Source organism: Stegastes partitus, unplaced genomic scaffold, assembly GCF_000690725.1.
Source record: "Stegastes partitus isolate 25-593 unplaced genomic scaffold, Stegastes_partitus-1.0.2 Scaffold1723, whole genome shotgun sequence".
Lineage (NCBI taxonomy): Eukaryota > Metazoa > Chordata > Actinopteri > Pomacentridae > Stegastes > Stegastes partitus.
Window position 1 is genome coordinate 2,276 of NW_007579454.1, and position 19,032 is coordinate 21,307.

Below are 19,032 nucleotides of genomic sequence, written 5' to 3' on the forward strand. Positions count from 1 at the left end.
AACATGAGCGTGATGTAAGTCTTCTAATTTATTGTTATCAAGTTAAAAATAACCATATTTTATTTCTATCATGTTCTGCTTTCAGGATGTGATCTGTGGCGTCCTGATCTCTGGCGTCATCTTGTTCCTCACCTACCCGTACTGGGAAACCTTCGACCACTTCCAGCTCAACAGCAGCTTGTCCCCCGTGGTGGCGCTGGGACTCCTCCTCTTCCTCAGCTACACTTACCCAGACCTGGACCACTACAGCACCACGCGGGGGGACACCACCACCATTCTGGGATCGTGTGCCGGGTACTCGGTGGGATACTGGGTCAACAACCAGCTGGGGCAGACTTTTGAGCCCCAGGGGACGCTACCTGTACCCCTACCCACCCTGACCGCTAACGCCCTGGCGCTAGGCACCGGCCGCTTCCTGGTGGGGGTCGTAGCTTTGGTGGGAACTCGACAGGTAGTCAAAGCAGCGAGTCTGCACGTGTTGTATTCATGGTACGGAGTGCCGAAAAGCGACCAGAGCGCCAGGAGAAGGAAAGAGATCGAAGTGCCGTATAAGTTTACCACATACACAGCTGTTGGACTTGTTCACTCGATACTGGCCAACAGAATCTTCGTTCTACTGGGGCTGCTATGACCTGGTGATGATGACCGAAAATGAACCTCATATTTATTTCAATGTGCATCAAATGATCTGTTTTTTTTACATCCATGTTCAATTTCATGTACGACTTCTCACCGGGAATGATTCACAGCAGTGTGCTTGTGGCTGACCTGTGACTGAGCTGAAATGTTCTGCTCACATACCAATAAAGTTTCAATGACTCAACCTGGTTTGAACATGACTTGAAACGTGTAGCAGATGCCGGTTCTCTTTGCACTGTTTTGTATTTCAGAACATAAACACACATGCCAGAAATTTCTCCGTCCAACTTGCCTGTCAAGTCACCATTGGGGAGAACCCCACCTAGAGCCCGACGAGCTCCTACCAGGCTGGGAAATCGGATCAAAACCAGTTTAACTGTAAACTGGCAACTTCATTTCTACAGCACCCGTCTTTGTCCTCTCAGGCAGGTTGGAGCAAGCCATCTGTTGCACCATATTGGCCTGGTTGCTGTGAGCTCGGTGCAGGAGTGAAACAGTTAACCTCTCTTTGCTACAGTGCAGTCTGAAGGAATGCCGGAGCACCTGTCAGACTTCATTTACAAGACGGCTTGTTATCTGCACGCCTCGCTCTCATACGGGAGTCCGCTGGCTGCAACAATTTCTCTTTGAGCTGCCAATAATGCATCAGATGGTGGGGATATGTGGAAGCCTGTGTTCTTGGTACCTGATTAAAAAAACATGAAACACAAAAGAAGGATTCAAAGCACTCAGTCCAAAGTTAGAATGGCTTTATTTGACGTCTGAAGGCGAGAATCTTCTGTAGTTGTATCAAAGCATAAAGAGTCTTTTTAAATGAAGCACCTGAGCGTTAGTTGTTGTACTACATGGACGTTGGGACAGACATGGAACACTGTGTTTCATACATCACCGGGGTTGAGAGATCGAGACCACAAAACGTCAGATGGCACCATTCAGTCAATTATTCTCTGTCGATAAGATTTAGATCTTATTGAAGGCAGCCACATCCACAGATTGAACAAATTCCTCAAAGGCGGTGATGGCTTCCTCCAGCAGGTCCGTACCCACTTTATCATCCTCCACCACGCATCCTATCTGAAGCTTCTTGATGCCGTAGCCCACCGGCACCAGCTTGGACTGCCCCCACAGCAGCCCGTCCATGCTGACACTGCGGACGCACTCCTCCAGCTTGGCCATGTCCGTCTCGTCGTCCCAGGGCTTGACGTCAAGCAGGATGGACGACTTGGCGATGAGCGCTGGCTTCTTGGACTTCTTGGCGGCGTACTCGGCAAGGCGCTGCTCCTTGATTCGAGCTGCCTCTGCGCTCTCGGCCTCGTCGTCTGAGCCAAAAAGGTCCATGTCGTCGTCGTCGTCACTGGCGTTGTTGGTCGAGGCGGGGGCAGCGGCCGGGAGAACAAACTGTCTCTTGGCTGCTGGGAGGGAAGCTGCTTCCCTCTGGAAGGACTTGATGTGGTTGTACCAGCGCCGGAGGTGGCAGAAGGTCAGTGAGGGAGGAGACGGGATGGCATCAAACATGGTCGTGTCAGCTTTGGATGCCACAAAACCCTCCATGTAGCTTTTGTCAGCTAGAAAATCATTGAGCGCTTTGAGACCCACTGGTGTGCTCATGTCACCAAACACAGTTTTTGTGGATGTTGGGCAGGAGAGAGGGGCCTGCTGGGATTCGTCCTGCGTGGGGAACTTGTGCTTGATGACTTCCTGCATGGGGACGTCGTGAGTGAGGAGGGTTTCAGCAGTGTGGCCACTGGAAGAACCAAGGCAACAAAGCAACAGGTAATGAGTCACTGAGTTTAATTACCATGCACTAACCCCAAGGCATAAGTAGTCTAAATTAAGACCAGGCATGCAGGCACAAGCCCACACACAGATGCGCACAATTCACGTCACGAACACAATGGAGTCTTGTTAATATTTAATTCTTCTGACTTTAGGAAAAACAGCCTTGTTACTCATACATAAAACCCAATGGCTCCACAGAGTGATGCAGCACAGTTTCAGTTTCCTCATGCACCAGTAAACAGATCAGACACATCGCACACCTCAGCCACACAAACCAAACACGAGGGCTGCACGACACAGGAAAGCACTGACACTGTGATACGAGTCCTTCTGTGATGAATAGATTTTGTTTTTTGCTCTGGATGACGGTCAGACCTGAACAGTACCTGCTTTTGGTCATCTTTTCCATACAGCTGACTACTGCTGCACCATGATAGCCAAAATGAAAACCGCATTTGTTTTGATCAATATGTAGATCATAAATCACTGATTTTAAAGAATGGATATTTACAGCACTTGCTTTTCACTTCCCTAAAATCTGCTTCTAGAAAAGACTTGAAATAATCTTCTCTTTACCTCCAAGAGAAGAAAATGTGAATAAAACTGCACCCAATCCAGCTCACCTGCAAAACACCACAGTATACTGATAAAAGCCTCACATGCATGCTCGGCAGGTAGATGCTACGTAGGCAGCTGTGCACTGAGAAGCCTCTAGTCTCCACTCAGTTACTGCAGCAACTCGTGTGTGACCAAGGATTACTTTAAAAAGAGGGGAATAAGATGCTTTCTGATTTAGCTGGAAGCAAATGATCTCATCTGCATTTCTGTGAGCAGAGCATTCTACATGTCGGTATTACAGCTGTGTTACTCTACCGTTCCTAGCTCATTTTGCTCTGCATGTCGTGCTGTAGTGCTAACTGTGTCTTGTCTCTTTCAAAACAACAACAACACCAAAAAGAAAAAACGGAGTCTATCCAAAAACCCCTTGATCGCACTAAATTATGTTCCATCATCTGACGTCTGTTGCGGATTAGTCATGGAAAATGAGAACCATGCGAGTTTTCATTTTGCATCCAGCAGCAAAAAAAAAGTTGTAGCAAGATGTGTTTGTGTTAATTTGCCTTACTTCACATCACACTTTGTCCGATTAGGTTGTGCACGAGCACGTGTCAGCGCTGAATCGATGTATCGTGCAGCCCTACAGAATACCCAGCACGTCTTCAGAGCAAATCTCAAGCCTCATGTTTTCTTCATAAATCTCACTGATTTCTGTTTTGATGTGAGAGTATAAACTGCTGGGTATGTTTTTGGTGCTGGTGGTGGTGGTGGGGGAAGGGGGTTAAGGTTTAAGAATGTGAAATCACAGGAAGGGCTCGATGTCCATCTCCATGGCGGAGCAGGGCATGGTCAACTCGAAGCGGCTGACGACGTCCGGGTGAAGGACTCCGAGACGTCCTACGCTCTTTCCCCGGACAAAGATCTCTGCACAGCGCCCGGGGAAAAAGGTGGAATCTGAGAAGGGGGAAAAAAACACAGAGCGACTGTTAGTTTAAGAGCCTCGCTTCCACCTAACTAATATTAGACTTCTTCTACGATCCGCCCACACCTGGCACCAACTTCTCTACCCAGACTTTCAAGGTACTTCACACGCTCTTGTAAGAGTTGCTTCCTTTAGAAAAACAATTATCACCTGCAGTAGCTTGTTGGCAACCTGTGCATATGCTGACAAACTATACTGGACCAGCGTGTTACTATCTAACACGGCATCTGCGTGACATGGGTGTTCCTTGGATTGTGTTTCAGCTACTTCACACAGTTACTACATGTCCACTTTAGTGCTTTATTTTTCTTCTAGTACCAGCGACATGCTTGTTGCACATCACATCGCTGGGATCATGAGTCACTTTGCACAGCGTGGGTGATACGCTGCTGCCTTCCTCGATCATTTGTTCTCCCACATTCATTAATCACTGATCACAAAAAAGGCACCGCTTCCTGTGCGCCGGATACTTCTCTCCAAGGAAAGCCCTTTCGTGAGTGAGGGGAAAAAAAAAAAAAACACAATTCTTTTGACGGACCGGGTTTGTGCTGGATCGTTATTGTTTAATATCAATCACTGACGGAGCAGAAAACGGAACAGCGTTTATGTGAAAATGTCGCAGGTCATTACTCTAAACCCTCCATCTCCGGAGGCTATTTGACCATAATTGGATTTTCTGTCTCGATCACTTTCACACAAACACACACATTCCTCCTCCTGATTAGAGTGTGTAAGTGTGTCGGTATCAGGAGTAAAGGTCACCTCGCTCCGGCTGGATGAAAAGCCTCCATCGATACCGTCATGAAAACGCTCTTCTTGTCCGTGTGAGAGGCGTTTGCTCACTTTGTTGAAAAAAAAAAAAAAACAACACTGACATGCAAACGGACAGAAAGACGGACTTGTTGGGGAGAGATAACAAGATACAGGGGTTGCTATGACAACAGCCCCACACACACACACACACACACACACACACACACAGAGACAAACACACACAGACATGGCATTCTCCCATAGTGCACCACTTCTTCCCACGCTGCCTTGCTAATGGGTTCCAGAGCCCACTGCTTAGATGTTCACTCGTCACTACGGATGACGGCTCGCAAGACGGCACACATCAAACCCCCGTGTGTGTGTGTGTGTGTGTGTCTGTGTGTGTGTGTGTGTGTGTGTGTGTGTGTGTGTGTGTGTGTGTGTGTGTGCTAAGAGGCGGCTGAAACGGGGAAATTCTACCTTTTTGCTTCAGCCGCTCGCTGCCCGCCTGTTATAAATACATAATAAATTGGTGGAATTCGCTTGCGTCGGTTCACACGTCATCTACTTGCACCGTTAGCGGGATGCCATGGCAACTATATAAATAGCTCCGGTACATCTTAAATAACCAATCAGTCAATGAAAATCCTACACTTGAGCCAGGCCACTTTCCGCCCACTCGCCTCCAACTTTCAGCAGAGCTTTCGGCAGAAGGGAGAGTTGCACCGATGCATCATCGCCGGCACAACTGGCTGATTTTTTTTATTTTTTTTGGCCAAAGGATGTTTCACTATTTTAACTGGAATTTATGCAACTTCCTAATGAAGCTAGAAACGCCCACAGTGGCACGAAGGCAAGCAGCTGCTAGCACACTAATATTACCACTACTACTACTAACAACGCTTTAAAGGATGATGAACACGAGCTTCGTGGTGTTGTGTGTTGTTTCCATGCATCACAGAGCTACCTGTTGGGAAAAATGCTGAAATGTGTAGAAAATTTTACATAATCTTGTCTGATTCCGGGTTTTTTTTATTTTACTTTTAGCCATCTTTTCTGCTAATTAGAAGAAAGTTGTCCTTACACAATTAGTTTCTGAGATATTGTGATAACGTCTCTACAATAAAGTCAATTAGGGGAAACAAAAGCAGACAATCCAACAGGTAAAGGTAGGGATATTCACACATTTAATCAGAATGCCAGAACCAGCATGTCTGCGGTGTGCTCCTCCTCAGTGCTGACGCTGTTTTAACATGTTTTCCGTTTTACTGCACTTTGATTTGTAGGAGAAAACTATTTGTGGCGTTATTTTTAAAAGCATCCTTTGTTTTATTTTAACTTTAAGTGTCTAAAAAAAGACTACACTGTTTAATAAAGCAGCTGGGAACTGTAGTTTTTGAGCTAATGTTACTAAAACAGGGAATTGTAGGAGAACCATTTTCAGTTTTAGATGCATGTACATTAGATGGTCTCAGTATTTGTGGCAGCAGGATGGTTTATGTTGCATTGACGCACAAACTGCAGAGCCCACGTTCGTCGTAACATCGTCAGGTATGAGCCTATTTCTGCTGCTGCCACCTTCCATGTGGCTTTATCCTCCATTTCTACTATCTGTGTGCTTTCAAAATCCAGTGTACGACTGAAGACAACAAAAACAATCTTCAGTGAATGAGCCATCGTGATGACAGCGCTCACCGGCAAACCCTCCACCAGAACTAGTTCCCTCGTCACCGTTTTGCAGGAGCGCCTTCGCTGCATCCTGGGCTCAGCTGTGCCGACTGTGATTGGTTTAAGGAATTACAAACAAGCCTGATCGGTTTCCCCCCTATAGCTGAATAACAATCAGGTTCAGCCTCAAACAGCAACAGCGCTGTGAGATGGGTCCGGCTTGGCCACACAAACGGCTTCATGACGACAATTAAGCTCTATGGTATCGAGAAATAAGATAGATAGGCTTTAAAACAAAGCAGACAATATCTGTCAGCACGATTAGTTCATTTTTTAACAACGGTTTAGCCAGATTAGAAACATCTCTTTGTTCTGAGGGAGACCAAAACCAGAAAGTTCCAACATATTAGTACTAATTCCTCTTTGCACAAGAAGGCAGTGTGTTCAGGGTCAGTGCTGAAGGAGGAAGCTGCTCTGTGGTGTGTGTGTTTACAACAGACAGTCTGGATTACTGTATTTGTGTCCTCTTTGATTTTCACCTCCAAGTGAGTTTGGACTATCTGGAGTTTGATTAAAACAAGCCTAACTAGGTTCCCTTCTCTGCTGGACTTCTTTACAGCAATGTCACCTTGTCTCCTGACGCATAAACAGAAATAATGGTCGAGACTTATGCTGAAAAATAACCAGAATTATCCTTGAAATCGGCCTTCGTGTCTCGTCAAACTGCAGCTTCTTCTCTAACCATCAGTACAACCTTTAAAAATGCAAACCCTGAACACTCAAGGTCAAAAACTGAAGAGAAGAAGTCACATGATCGCGGTGTCTTCCCTAACAAATGGGCCGAGACCTCGCATTGGACACAGTTGTTAAGCGAAACGTGGGCATCTGTCTCCTAAGTGTGTTTTCCTTCCACTTCTGATCCCCTGACTCGTCATTTCATCGCTTTCCCTCGCTGAGTGGCGGAAGCTCAGCTGACATGTATTCCCTGGGAGAGCTGGTGAGGTAGCCGGAGCCCTGCTTCAGCCTGCTGATGGATACATCCTGAGGATGCGAGTCTGTGTCAGGTGAGCTCTCAGACTGGGTCACGACCTTGTAATGGGGTTAAGGACACGCTGACATATGCGAGGGGGGATTAAGCTAATGGTGCAGAGAGTGTGGGAGCAGAGAGGACAGACCGAGTGGGAGGCTGAGTGTGTCCAGTATGGTGTGCATTAGAGCGCACCGTGAGACGATGTCCATTTCAGGCTCCCTTTTAAGCGTGTGTTTGCGCCTGTCAGATGGCCAGTCCGAGCGCCCGTGGGTGGACGTGCTGTATGTGCCAGTCTGTGTTGCTGCTCGGCACTGCAGTGGGTGACGTGACTCCCATGCACTCTCCCACACTGCAGACTTTACACAGTCTCAGACTCTTTTCTTGCTTACGCCTCTAGCCGTCGCCCCCCCACCCCGGACTCTCTCCCTCTCTTTTTTTTGCACTCTCTAGTCTTATCTCATCCACTCTTCCTCCCCTCTGCCTGCTCTCCTCTCTCTCCCTGCTCTCATCTCTCATTCACCGATACTTGAGCCCATTGATTTGCAGTCTGAATGGGCCAGCAGAGGCAGAGCAGATATCCTACAGTGTGACCTTGGAGCATGCAAGCCAAGGTGAGAGGGGAAGAAGAGGTGGGTGGAGAGGGAGCCAGGATGGAGCAGGGAGAAGCGAGTGAGCAATCCAAAAATGATGCTTGAGAGTCTCTCTGGGAAAACAGAGCACACAGATTGGCCCCGAGAAAGACAATGAAGTCCAACCTGTCTGATTGCTAATCCCACAGCAACAGAGCGGCGGTCCGAGCCGACTGAGTCACACATCTATCTGCCATGTAAGCACAACTTCATCGTAAACATTGTTGTGCCTGCCTTGTCGCCCCTGCTTAATGTGGCTGACTGTGAAAAACAAAATTCATTTGCACAGTTTACGGGTTTGATGTCCTCTTTCAGCGAGCAAAACAGCCCTTCACAATAAAAGACTTGGATTGCAGCACGAGTTGCTTAATTCATCTCATTCACGCCGACTTAAGAGAGAGAGAGCCCTTTGAAACTTGTACTCAGATGCATTTCATCACCAGAGACACAGTGAAGTCGTGTTCTTGGCCCACAGTCTATAAAACACTAATGCTGACGTGACACCTTTGATTTCTATTGAGCCGAACGATGACAGGAACATTTTACGTCAGCGCTATTCGGTTTCCCTCATCGGCCGAATGAGAGAGAACAGAGTTGTCCTCATTTATTAGGGTGAGATGATGCAATTGGAGGCAGAACAAAAGATAAATTAAAGGCGAGAGACTGAGAGTTGTTGTGCGTGAAAACTAATAAGCAAGTTTTCCCCACAGATGTTTCATTTCATTCAGAGCGGCTGCAAAGTAAAATAACACCTGTTACTCCTCGGTTTTGGTAATTTCGTTCAGGATGTCACAAGAACTGATACTTCCGAAGTAAGCTGATGCTAAAAATTCTGAAAACCTGACGTGGTTCTAGTTTTTCTGGAGCTCGATCTGAACCCAGAATTCAAGGTGAGAGAATTTCATCAACTATTTGGCGCAGTGTCGAAGTGTCGGCTGCAACGCTCCACACATGAGGAGTATTGGCACAGACTACCAACATCCATCCATCATCTCTACACCTTAATCCTCACCAGGGTCATGGGGGGCGGAGCCTATCTCAGCTGACTCAGAGTGAAGGCAGGTTCACCTGGACAGGTAACCAGTCTATCACAGGGCTACACTTAGAGACAGACAACCAAGCACACTCACATTCACACCTACGGACAATTTACAATCACCAATTAACCTCAGCATGTTTCTGGACTGTGGGAGGAAGCCGGAGAACCCGGAGAGAACCCACGCTGCACGGGGAGAACATGGAGACTCCATGCAGGAAGATCCCGGGTGTCCTCACCGGGATGTAACGATGCTAACCACCGCGCCACCTCACAGCCCTACCGACAATCAAACAAAACTTTCCTGTGTATACCACACTGTGCAGTTGCTGAGTACAGCTTATTTTACCCCATAAAGTTGCACATTGCTTTTCTGATTTCCCCCAAGACGTCATCCATTTCTCAGGCACCTCCTGTCTTAAACTTTAAGGCGGCAGCGTGTCCCATCAGGACTGCTGATCACCTGAAAAGTTCACACTATTGAAATTGCAATAGAGCCAAGTGTAGCACCCAAATCACAGGAGCTGCAGTTTTCTGATAAAGGCGTCACAACACGCCGTTATAAATGAAGCGTCGTGGTGCTGCAGAGGCACCTCGGCCCTCGTGTTCTCTGGATGTACGGGAATGTGCTTGTTTGGCATAAAACCGCGGAAAAAGTGGAGTCATCATTTAGACTGTTTTTCAGTGGAGGAGAAATTTCACTATTTTACAAATAAAGTTTGTATTCATTATTATTATTGTTATTATTTTGGTTTTACGGGCCACACCAGTCTCTGATCCTGTCAATAACTACACTAATATCAACTATTATTGTCATTTGTGTCGCACAGTTCATGCAGCAAGGGAAGGAAAAAATTCAAGTAAAAATATAAACAACAACAGTAATAAAATGTTATTGTTATAAATAATAATAAAGTTCATTCCAAAAGTAATAAATAGGTTTGAGACGAGTAATTTAATTAAAAGCTACATGAGAAATAAGAGTGTAAATATCAGTTCTAAGGTTTTGTTTGTAGACATCAACTGAATCAGAGCCTCTTCGTACATCTTAGTTCTACTCTCGAGAACGTTAAAGACACCATGACTAGAGGATCTTAGGGGCATATTTACCTACTATGTCAGATAAATATTCATTCCAAACTAATTTCTATAACTTTCCACACCGACGGTCCGACGGTCCCCTCCTCCATAACGTGAATAACGGGTTGTGTGGAGCTGAGGAAGAATCCACGGTTTGGATTTCTCTCTCAACACAACTATTTCTGTCGTTTTTTACGTAAACAACAAGTGCAACACATTCCAGCAGAGAGCGGCTGAAAATACACGTCCATATTTAGACAGCATCGTATCTCCTTCCCTTCGACGACGCTCAGCTTTCCTCTGCACCTTCGAATGTTGACGCTCTCGGACCAAACTGGGTCACTTCAATCAGAAGCATCTTACTGCTGTAGTTTTCAGTCAAAGTTCTGGCTAGTTGGCTTTTTGTCTGTTTCCTATATCTGTCTGGATTGAAGAGCAAAGTGAAGGAGACAATATCAGATAAGAAGAGGAGAGAGCAGATGGAGAGGAAGGAAGACGGGGAAGGATGAGTGGATACACTGCATGCTTTATGTCGTTTAATCTGTTTAAAGTCGTGCTGGGGGAAGATGTACTGTGTGCATTTGGGGTGTTTATACTGTTATGCTTGGGTCCTGGGAGCTCTTTTGATTTACTGACAGTTTATCCAATGGGGATATTTATGGATGGAAAAGCCAGATGTGCAGACGGTTACTGGCAGAGCAAACAACATATAGAATTGGCTTTAATCATTAATTTACCACTGTTTAAACTTTTCTACCGAGGGGCAATATGGAGTTGTAAAGTCATAACGATCTACGTCAACGGTTGTGTTTCTTCTCTGTATATCCGTCGTGTAGCTCTATTCTAACGTAGCCACCCACGTTGCAAGCCAACTTTAAGTTTAGGCAAACTTGTCCATGTCACTGTCATGGTAACTGTGCCCCCTCAGTAAAGCAGGGTACGCGACGCCCTGTCACCACACGGCAACGTACTCACCGCTAGTCACAGGCGGGATTTACATAATCTCAACAAAACCTGCCTTTCACCCTCACGTGGCCCAGATTTATTTGTTCACCAGCTTGTACATAAACATGTTCCTAATCACATGGGTTAAAATCTGTTGCCGGGATTTTCCCCCTCCCGCTATAAATCCAGCCGTAAGATATTTACCAACAGCTCGTATATACGTTCCTACAGATCTGGCGTCCACCCCGCCTCCTCCCCGGGCTTCTTACCGTCTGCTGCCTGGATGTGGTAACCGTCACCGCGGGCCGACTTCACCTCCAGCAGCTGCATGCTTCGGTCCAGCAGGCCGTGGATCACCTCGAAACCTGGACTCTTGTTGTAGTAAACGGCGCAGAAACGCCGGCTGTTCCTCGCCCCGACATCTGGTTGGCAGTGTGAGGAGGGGGAGGGAGCATGAGGGACATGGAGAACAGGGCTACAGCGGTGGCTTACGGATGTGTCCGGTCAGTATTATTCAAAGCAGAAGTGTGTCAGTCTCCTGATGTGACACCTTTTTACGTCTTTTTATTAAGACTACACTGGTCGTCTATAATTAGCTCTTCACCTTAACTGATTAAGACAAAGTTCCAGTTCCTCACAACATGTAATCACTGTCATCATTAATTCTAATATCTACAGGATGATTCAGACAGTTTTACGATACGATCCAACCAGTGGAAAAACTGGGTGTTTATTTTGCATTTCAAACTGGCAGAATAAATTTCCCCCCAACTATCATCAACATCTGTCCAAAACCAGCAGTGAGGAGGCAGGATTTCAAAACTGTGCTATTCAAGACTAAATGTATTTTTTCCCCAACGCCCACCTTTGGTCTCGTCCTTCAGCACCACGTCAGATATCTCAAACAGTTTGAGGGGAAGGGGCATCTTCCTGTTGGCGGCGATGGTCTTCAGCAGGCCCGGCAGCAGGGTGGTGCGCGCCACCTGGTGGAGAGAAACCACAGTCAGGGTGGAAACATGGCGGCAGTTTGTTAGAGAGGAGGAGAGCGCCCCCTTATGGAAAAATATCCATACAACAACAAGTGTGGGGGTCAGCTACCACTAGAATCTGGTGGAGTCAAAAACATCTCTTAAATGTCTTCACCTTCCTTAAATTTTATTCTGAAGTTCTAATAAAGGGCTGCACAGTGGCTCGGTGGTTAGCCCGTTGGCGTCCCGGTGAGAACACCCGGGATCTTTCTGCGTGGAGTCTCCATGTTCTCCCCATGCAGCGTGGGTTCTCTCCGGGTTCTCCGGCTTCCTCCCACAGTCCACAAACATGCTGAGGTTAATTGGTGATTGTAAATTGTCCGTAGGTGTGAATGTGAGTGTGCTTGGTTGTCTGTCTCTAAGTGTAGTCCTGTGATAGACTGGTTACCTGTCCAGGTGAACCTGCCTTCACCCTGAGTCAGCTGGGATAGACTCCAGCAACCCTAGTGAGGATTAAGTGGTGCACGATGATGGATGGAGTTCTAGTAAAGAATGCTTACAGAGGAAAATTAACTTAACTGTAAGGAATTTTAAATTAGATTTTTGAATTTTCAGGGTCTTTTTTAAATACTTTTAAGCTTCTAATGTTGGTCTTTATAAGCACCAGTCATGCTTTACTTTATTGATTTCAGAATAGTCTCATCTATCCTGATCTTCAATTATTTGATATAAAACTTCCAGATTTTTTATGTTAGTCTTTACATCAAGGGAAAAACACTTATGACATTGTGCTGTTTTTACATCTATCTCACCATAAAATGTTGGCAGTGGATCTTTTTTCATAATTGCGTATGAAAAGCAAGTCCAAGTCTTCAGTGGCACGTCAACACTGGAGCCATTTCAGCCATGTTCACTCCCATATAATCAATATCCACACAGGCAGCGTCAGGTCTCACGTTTCACGTCTCACACACCGTTCCATCTCGGAGGAAAGTGGTTCATTAACTGACCCTAATGCAAACCACTGATTAAATGAGTCTGATGGGGATACAGAAGCTTCCTGCACGCGTGAGGGAAACTTTCCTCGTGAAGTATGCCAGGAATGTAGCTATCACATGTTCTTCTGTTCCAACAATCCTGAAACACTCCTATTTTTTCTGTGATGTTTGTTACCTGGAACTCTGCCGTCTTGGGGTTGGAAATATGAGCTGCCCTGGTCTCGGAGATCTTCTTGCCGAGCTTGTCTGCGATATCTTCTTCAGAACACTACAGCAAGGCAAGAAAGACACATTTAATTGAATATTTTTAAGAAGAGAACAAAAAGTTTGCATTTGTTTGTGGGTTTTGTCCTACCAGGGCAAAGTTAAGAGCCTCTGTGAATCCAGCTGCTGCCATGTCTTGTCTCAACAGCTCTGTCAGTTTATTAAGTGGAAACTGTGAACACGCAAAGCACATAAATAAGAACACACACTAAATTTGGAGCGATGCGTTTGGTTTTATCACTGCAACATGCATACAGGTACCTGGTTGGCTACGGTGTAGGTGCGTGGCGTAGTGCGGGTGATGTTGTTGAAGCCGTAGGCGATGGCGGCGTCCTCCATGATGTCACAGGCATGAATGACGTCCGAACGCGTCGGCGGGATCTCGACCTCAATCTCGTCGCCGTTGCCGGTAGCCTGGGAGAGCAGGCACATCCTGGTCAGCAGCTGAGCAATTTTCTCAGTTGACTCGCTGTCAGGAGAGAAAATAAAACGAGAGCGTTGTTCATTAAAAGCTGTGATTTATTGGTTTTGTTCTGACACCGAGCTGCTGTGGAGCAGTGAACGCTGCTGTAAGCAAAACGTGACGCAGTGTGTGTGTGTGAGAGTGATGTTCTCTCATTAAAGGAAATAACTTACAACAATTACAGCAAAGCAAAACACTGGTGGGTTAACTTAGAAGCTGTGAAGTGGCTGGAGGAAGATAAATAAACTCTGTCTGACAAATCAATAACTGCTCCGTCTGCATTTTCTTCACTGGAAGATTGTGAAAACGGATAAACAAAATTACAAAAAGATGGCATTTGTTGCAGCTCCACTGTACTACTTCTGGTGTTAGACAGCACTTAGACTCAAAGGCTGTTCATTTTCTCTGTTGTTGCCAAATCTGTGACTTAAAACAATCACAATATGCACCAGCAACAGCCACTCACAGCAGTAAGAAGCTTGTTAAATAGAATGTGTGATGGTTTCACACTTAGATGCATTCGATTGAATCCACCATGAAAGCTTGGCAGTCAGCACAACCCCATGCATGCTCCCTCTCAGACTTATAAATCATGGAGAATTATCGATATCAACTGCAATGAAGCACTTCATGGGGATGCATGCAAACCGTAAATCTGCTCAAGTATTTACCAGCATTTATCATCTCCGTATCTTTTGTGTTTATCTTGCTCGTTGCCTATCAAACTGAAGCAGGAGCAAAAGACTTACCTGACGCCAACTTTTCGGTTGATGAACTCGCTGGACAGCTTCTCCTTCCTGTAAGCCAGCTCCTAAGATACAAACCAAGCAACAACAGAGGAGTTAGAAGTAAAAATCATTAAAAGAAATTAACATTACATTAAAAAACAGAAGACGACAGAAGCGGATACAGTACTGGGTATATGCAGGTCTTGCCGTCTGGGTACACCACCTCAGCCTCCTCCACCCTGAAAGAGCAGGACGGAGAAGAAAACATCACCTCCACTCCAACACCCTGATCTTAAATCTGTTAACTGAATGCTTGTGTTAACATTAGGTTAATTTGAAGAATAAATCCTATGTGACACCAAACATATCACAAGTCACATTTAACAGCTGGACAGGATATGTATTGCAGATATCTGTAATTCAGTTCTTTAGAATCAAAAAGAACATTGCAGATATTCACAATTGCATTCTTTCAAGGACAACTGATGTGACTTCTGCCGGTCGTGCATGGAGCTCCTCATTTCTCCTTCCTAGATCTACAAGCTAGCTGCACATTTCAGACATCTACGGTTTAATTCTGATGAGCTGACACGTGTAATTTTAATTCCAGATGGTTAAACACAGCTGCACACAGAGCAGCTCAGCGTTCGACGGGTCATCGTTGTTACGCCCTCATCGTCAAAGCAGGATCGAGTTCAGCAAGACAAAGGAAACAGGAAAATAACGAAATAAAGCAAAACGAGCAAATCTTTGAATCTGGAGGATGTATTAGCCTGTAGCAAAAAGGCTTCAAACAATGTCCAGCGGTTTGATTTGACAGCTAAAGGGAAACAGCTGCTGCTCTGTCGGGTGTGTCGAGTGAGCAACAGCTTCTCTCCCCTTTGTGAATCACTGCTGATTTTACCTCTCAACACATACAACAACAAAGTCATTTTCACACCTGAGCGAGTGTGCAACAATAATCGTTTGTTTTCCTCAAAGTATTTTACACCTGAAATGCTGACATGGAATCCGAGTCACTGTCGGTCTGCAGAGAGATAAAAACGCCTTTAAGATAGACGTGACTTACGTGAAAGGCTGTGAACAATACTCGCTGAACATGGTCACCATCATGTCCAGCACAATCTTCGCCTGGAGGGAACGTGGTCAAGTTTAGGTTAGTTTCCAAAGACAGCAGTTAAATGTGACTGATTTGTTTTTGTCTCCTGTCAGCTGTACCTTGGTCAGATCCGTCGCCGTGCACTCAATGAAGACGTTCTTCGTCTTTAGGGTGATTTTTGAATGATTCCCTGGAAGAACAATAAAAAAATACTGTGTTACACATGCATGTCATTTCCTTTTCCTGGGATCATCTTAAAAGCTAACATTTGCCTCATTTTTTTGCTCATAATTTAAAAAACACCTTGAACTAGACAAAGAACATCAAGCACCCAGCTGGGCAAATCCTGATAAAGCATCACCAATGTGTAACGGAGGCAGAAAATAAAACCTGAATGAGGACGAAGCCACTGAGAGGACAGTACTCACCATTGATAATCGGAGGCATGGACAGGACAATGCCGTTGCTGTCGTAGATGATTGGGTACACAGGCTTGTCCTCGATAATGTGAAGATAATGCCTCAAGTGGCTGTCTGTCTGTATACATCAAGACAACAACAACAACGAGTTAGCGCTGCTCAAAAAGACGAGCTGCTCAATTAACCAGCATCCAGCCAGTCAGCTACCCACCTTGTAGAGGCTCATGAGCTGGGTTGCAGTGTACTCTTTGGTCTGGTTGAGCGGCTTGAAGCTGATGTCTCCGGGGGGTTTGGCTGTGTAAGTGAAAGGGCCAGAGATGGTGTCCAGGTCGTGGGTCCCGATGGCCACCAGGCTCCTCTTCCTGCGCAAACACAGTTCATGCATGACTGAATGACGCTAAATGGGAGTGACACTTGTCAACCACAGCTGAAGGATAAACTGGTCGCTGCACAGTGCAAGCAGAGGCGACGCTATGACCACAAATCTGCCAACTGTGGGAAGTTTACACGACTCTACAGTGGACATGTTCAGTGTACAACTACCCAGTGCAACAGGATGGTTCTTCCACTGAATTGTTCAAAGCATGTTAAGTGCACAAGACAAAGTCAGGTTGTTCGGTGCAGGTGCATCAAACAAGGTTACAGCAAAGTGCAGTGTTGGGCAACAGTGTCGTACTCTTACTGTAATCCTATTACTTTCCACGTAACAAGGAGTGCAAGGGATTACATTTTCCTAAAAAATAATGCTTAACCACAATGCAGTTTGTTTTTTGCCCGTGACAGGCTGTTTTGTGAGGAGGGAGACGGACTGAAGTACACTTTCAACAGCTGGAAGTAATGTTATTATTTTGAGTTTCTTTCAGGCAAACATGCAAAGAACATTGTTGTTCATAGTGAACTCTGCAAGAAAATGCTCTCAACCCCGAAAAATAAATCAAATTTATTGAAGCACTGAATGGATTTCAGAGCAGAGGTACAGAGAGGTTGGGGCGAGATCTAAAGAAGATTATCACCGTGTAGAGGAGATGTTACGTATTTCTACTTGCCTCACCCTCATTTTCATGCATTACAGAGAAAACACCCACAGAAAGCTGTTACAGATAAAGGAGTGTTTGCTGGCTTCCTCAAGAGAGAATATGCACTGATGGAGTGTAAGCTAAAGGGAACACTCCACCACAGATGACACCGAAACAGCCAACAACTGTTTTCTGGGTGTAAAACGTTCTTTCATAAGCCGGGTAGTGAAAGTAATTTAGCAATATAACGAGCAGGGCAACGACATAACTTTTGATACCCAGTAATAAATACACATTACAGTATGAATTTTTAAAGGAGTAAAATATCAATAGTAACTTAAGTGTGTATAAAAATTCTAACACTAACACAGTTGATAGCAGCCACACTTCCTGCAGTCATTTGAACGCCATCGCTAACCAAAAGGTGACAGCAGCTAATCCAGGTTGTACTTGTCACGTGCTCTGACCTGCAGATGTTCTGATGTAGTTTCTCCTGCAGCTCGATGAAACTGTCATAACGCTCCTGTGTGAAAGTGATGTTCCTCAACACTGCTGCCACGGCGTAGGGTCGCACTGCTGCCGTCTGCACAGGACACACGTATCAGTAACAAAACTAATGATAGCTTCAGACCACAAAGCATTTACTTGTCAATAAATTGTGAATATTTCCACCCACCTCCTTAGTAATGATCAGCTTCTGAGGGTCTCCACTGACTGGGCGAACACGTCTGTAGCGAGGTGCCTCCAGCCTGAAACACAAATACAGCCAGAACGATAAGCACATAGGGATGTTATAGCCTGAATATTATTAATAAACATACCCTGGATAAAGTCATCTTAGTAATGAATATCCAATTAGCCTTGGTGTTTACGTAGCAATCTTTGCACTTTTACATATTGGCAAAAAGTGCAGCAGAGTTTTGCATCAAGCTGAAATATTGATCAAAATATTACTAAAGCCGGAGCTGCAATTTTAAGATCAAATGTGTCACAACATACTATCAGAAATCCAGCACAGTGATGCCACTGAGATGCCCCCAGCTACAAATTATGTTAAAGGAACATGCAGGTTTGGTACAGATTGCTGTATACATCACATGAATCATGCGACTCACTTGTTCTTGAAGACCTGCAGCCCGCGGACCAGCCCCTCCAGACACAGCAGGTCATAGCGGTTCGCTGGAACATCGATCTTGTACAGGATGATATCAGATGCTCCTGAAGCCTTGGAGTCGCCCTGCTCCTTGCTAATTATCTCCTTCTCTGTGGTCTGTAAAGGACAAAGCCAAAAATAAGGATTTCTACCTGTTCGGACATAAAAATTAATAATTAAGATCACCAACAGAGAACAACTCGACTTGACAAGCACAGAGAGTCTGAAGTCAGTCACTTACAATTTCATCCAACTCCAGCCCAAACTCGAAGCACAGCTCGTCAAACTCCTCGTCAGCTAAAACAAGGAGGCAGGTATGATTAGATCAGGTGTATACATCTGTGAGCACCACTGTCCTTCCCACTCACGTTCCTGTTCAGCAGCGTTTAAATGACAGCAGTCAGGGGAAATGATGCAATCACGTTGACATCCAGCAGACATGTCAGAGCATTAAATAACACTATTCTGTAGTCACAACAAACACCGGCAAAACTAAGCTGATATTAAGCATCATATCTGGTGAAAACTGCTCTTTAAATCATTTACATTTTCATTCAAGATAGTTAAAATAAAGTCAGTTAGCTAACGTTAGCAGATGCTAACTTTCGGACAGAGACTTCAGACACTCCTCTTGATTCCTCTGATTTTTAGAGTCAAAAAACACACGTGAAGACAAAGACAGACACTCGGTCCCCTACTTGACAGGGCAGTAAATATGACTTACTGTAAGTTCTGCCCAAAGCTGTGAACAGAAGATCCCTTTTCACTCCGACAGTCGGCATGTTGGCTGCTAATCCTCCTCAGCGCAGCGGGAAAGGACCCCGC

At 45.4% G+C, this 19,032-nt stretch overlaps 3 protein-coding genes across 3 annotated transcripts in view; 2 read left to right on the forward strand and 1 right to left on the reverse strand.

Annotated features, from left to right (window-relative positions):
- The first annotated feature begins 70 nt into the window (after positions 1-70).
- LOC103372275 (sphingosine-1-phosphate phosphatase 2) lies at positions 71-823 on the forward strand. The gene has a single exon (XM_008301872.1). It carries the CDS (start codon positions 71-73, stop codon positions 629-631), a length of 561 nt encoding a protein of 186 aa, XP_008300094.1. The 3' UTR covers positions 632-823.
- Positions 824-1,371: 548 nt separating this feature from the next.
- farsb (phenylalanyl-tRNA synthetase subunit beta) lies at positions 1,372-19,019 on the reverse strand. Its single transcript, XM_008301867.1, has 18 exons — positions 18,932-19,019; positions 18,449-18,504; positions 18,170-18,324; positions 17,731-17,803; positions 17,522-17,637; positions 16,250-16,400; positions 16,048-16,156; positions 15,739-15,809; positions 15,590-15,651; positions 14,708-14,759; positions 14,542-14,603; positions 13,591-13,798; positions 13,421-13,501; positions 13,241-13,333; positions 11,965-12,082; positions 11,369-11,521; positions 3,783-3,930; positions 1,372-2,383 (listed from the first exon to the last, which is right to left on the reverse strand). Exons 1-18 carry the CDS (start codon positions 18,987-18,989, stop codon positions 1,600-1,602), a joined length of 2,550 nt encoding a protein of 849 aa, XP_008300089.1. The 5' UTR covers positions 18,990-19,019; the 3' UTR covers positions 1,372-1,599.
- LOC103372268 (acyl-CoA synthetase long chain family member 3) overlaps positions 6,238-19,032 on the forward strand; it is a 59,303-nt gene continuing 46,508 nt past the window's right edge. The window contains exon 1 of the mRNA XM_008301866.1: positions 6,238-6,242. The gene's annotated coding sequence lies outside the window, so the exon portion shown is untranslated. The remainder of the gene's footprint in view (positions 6,243-19,032) is intronic.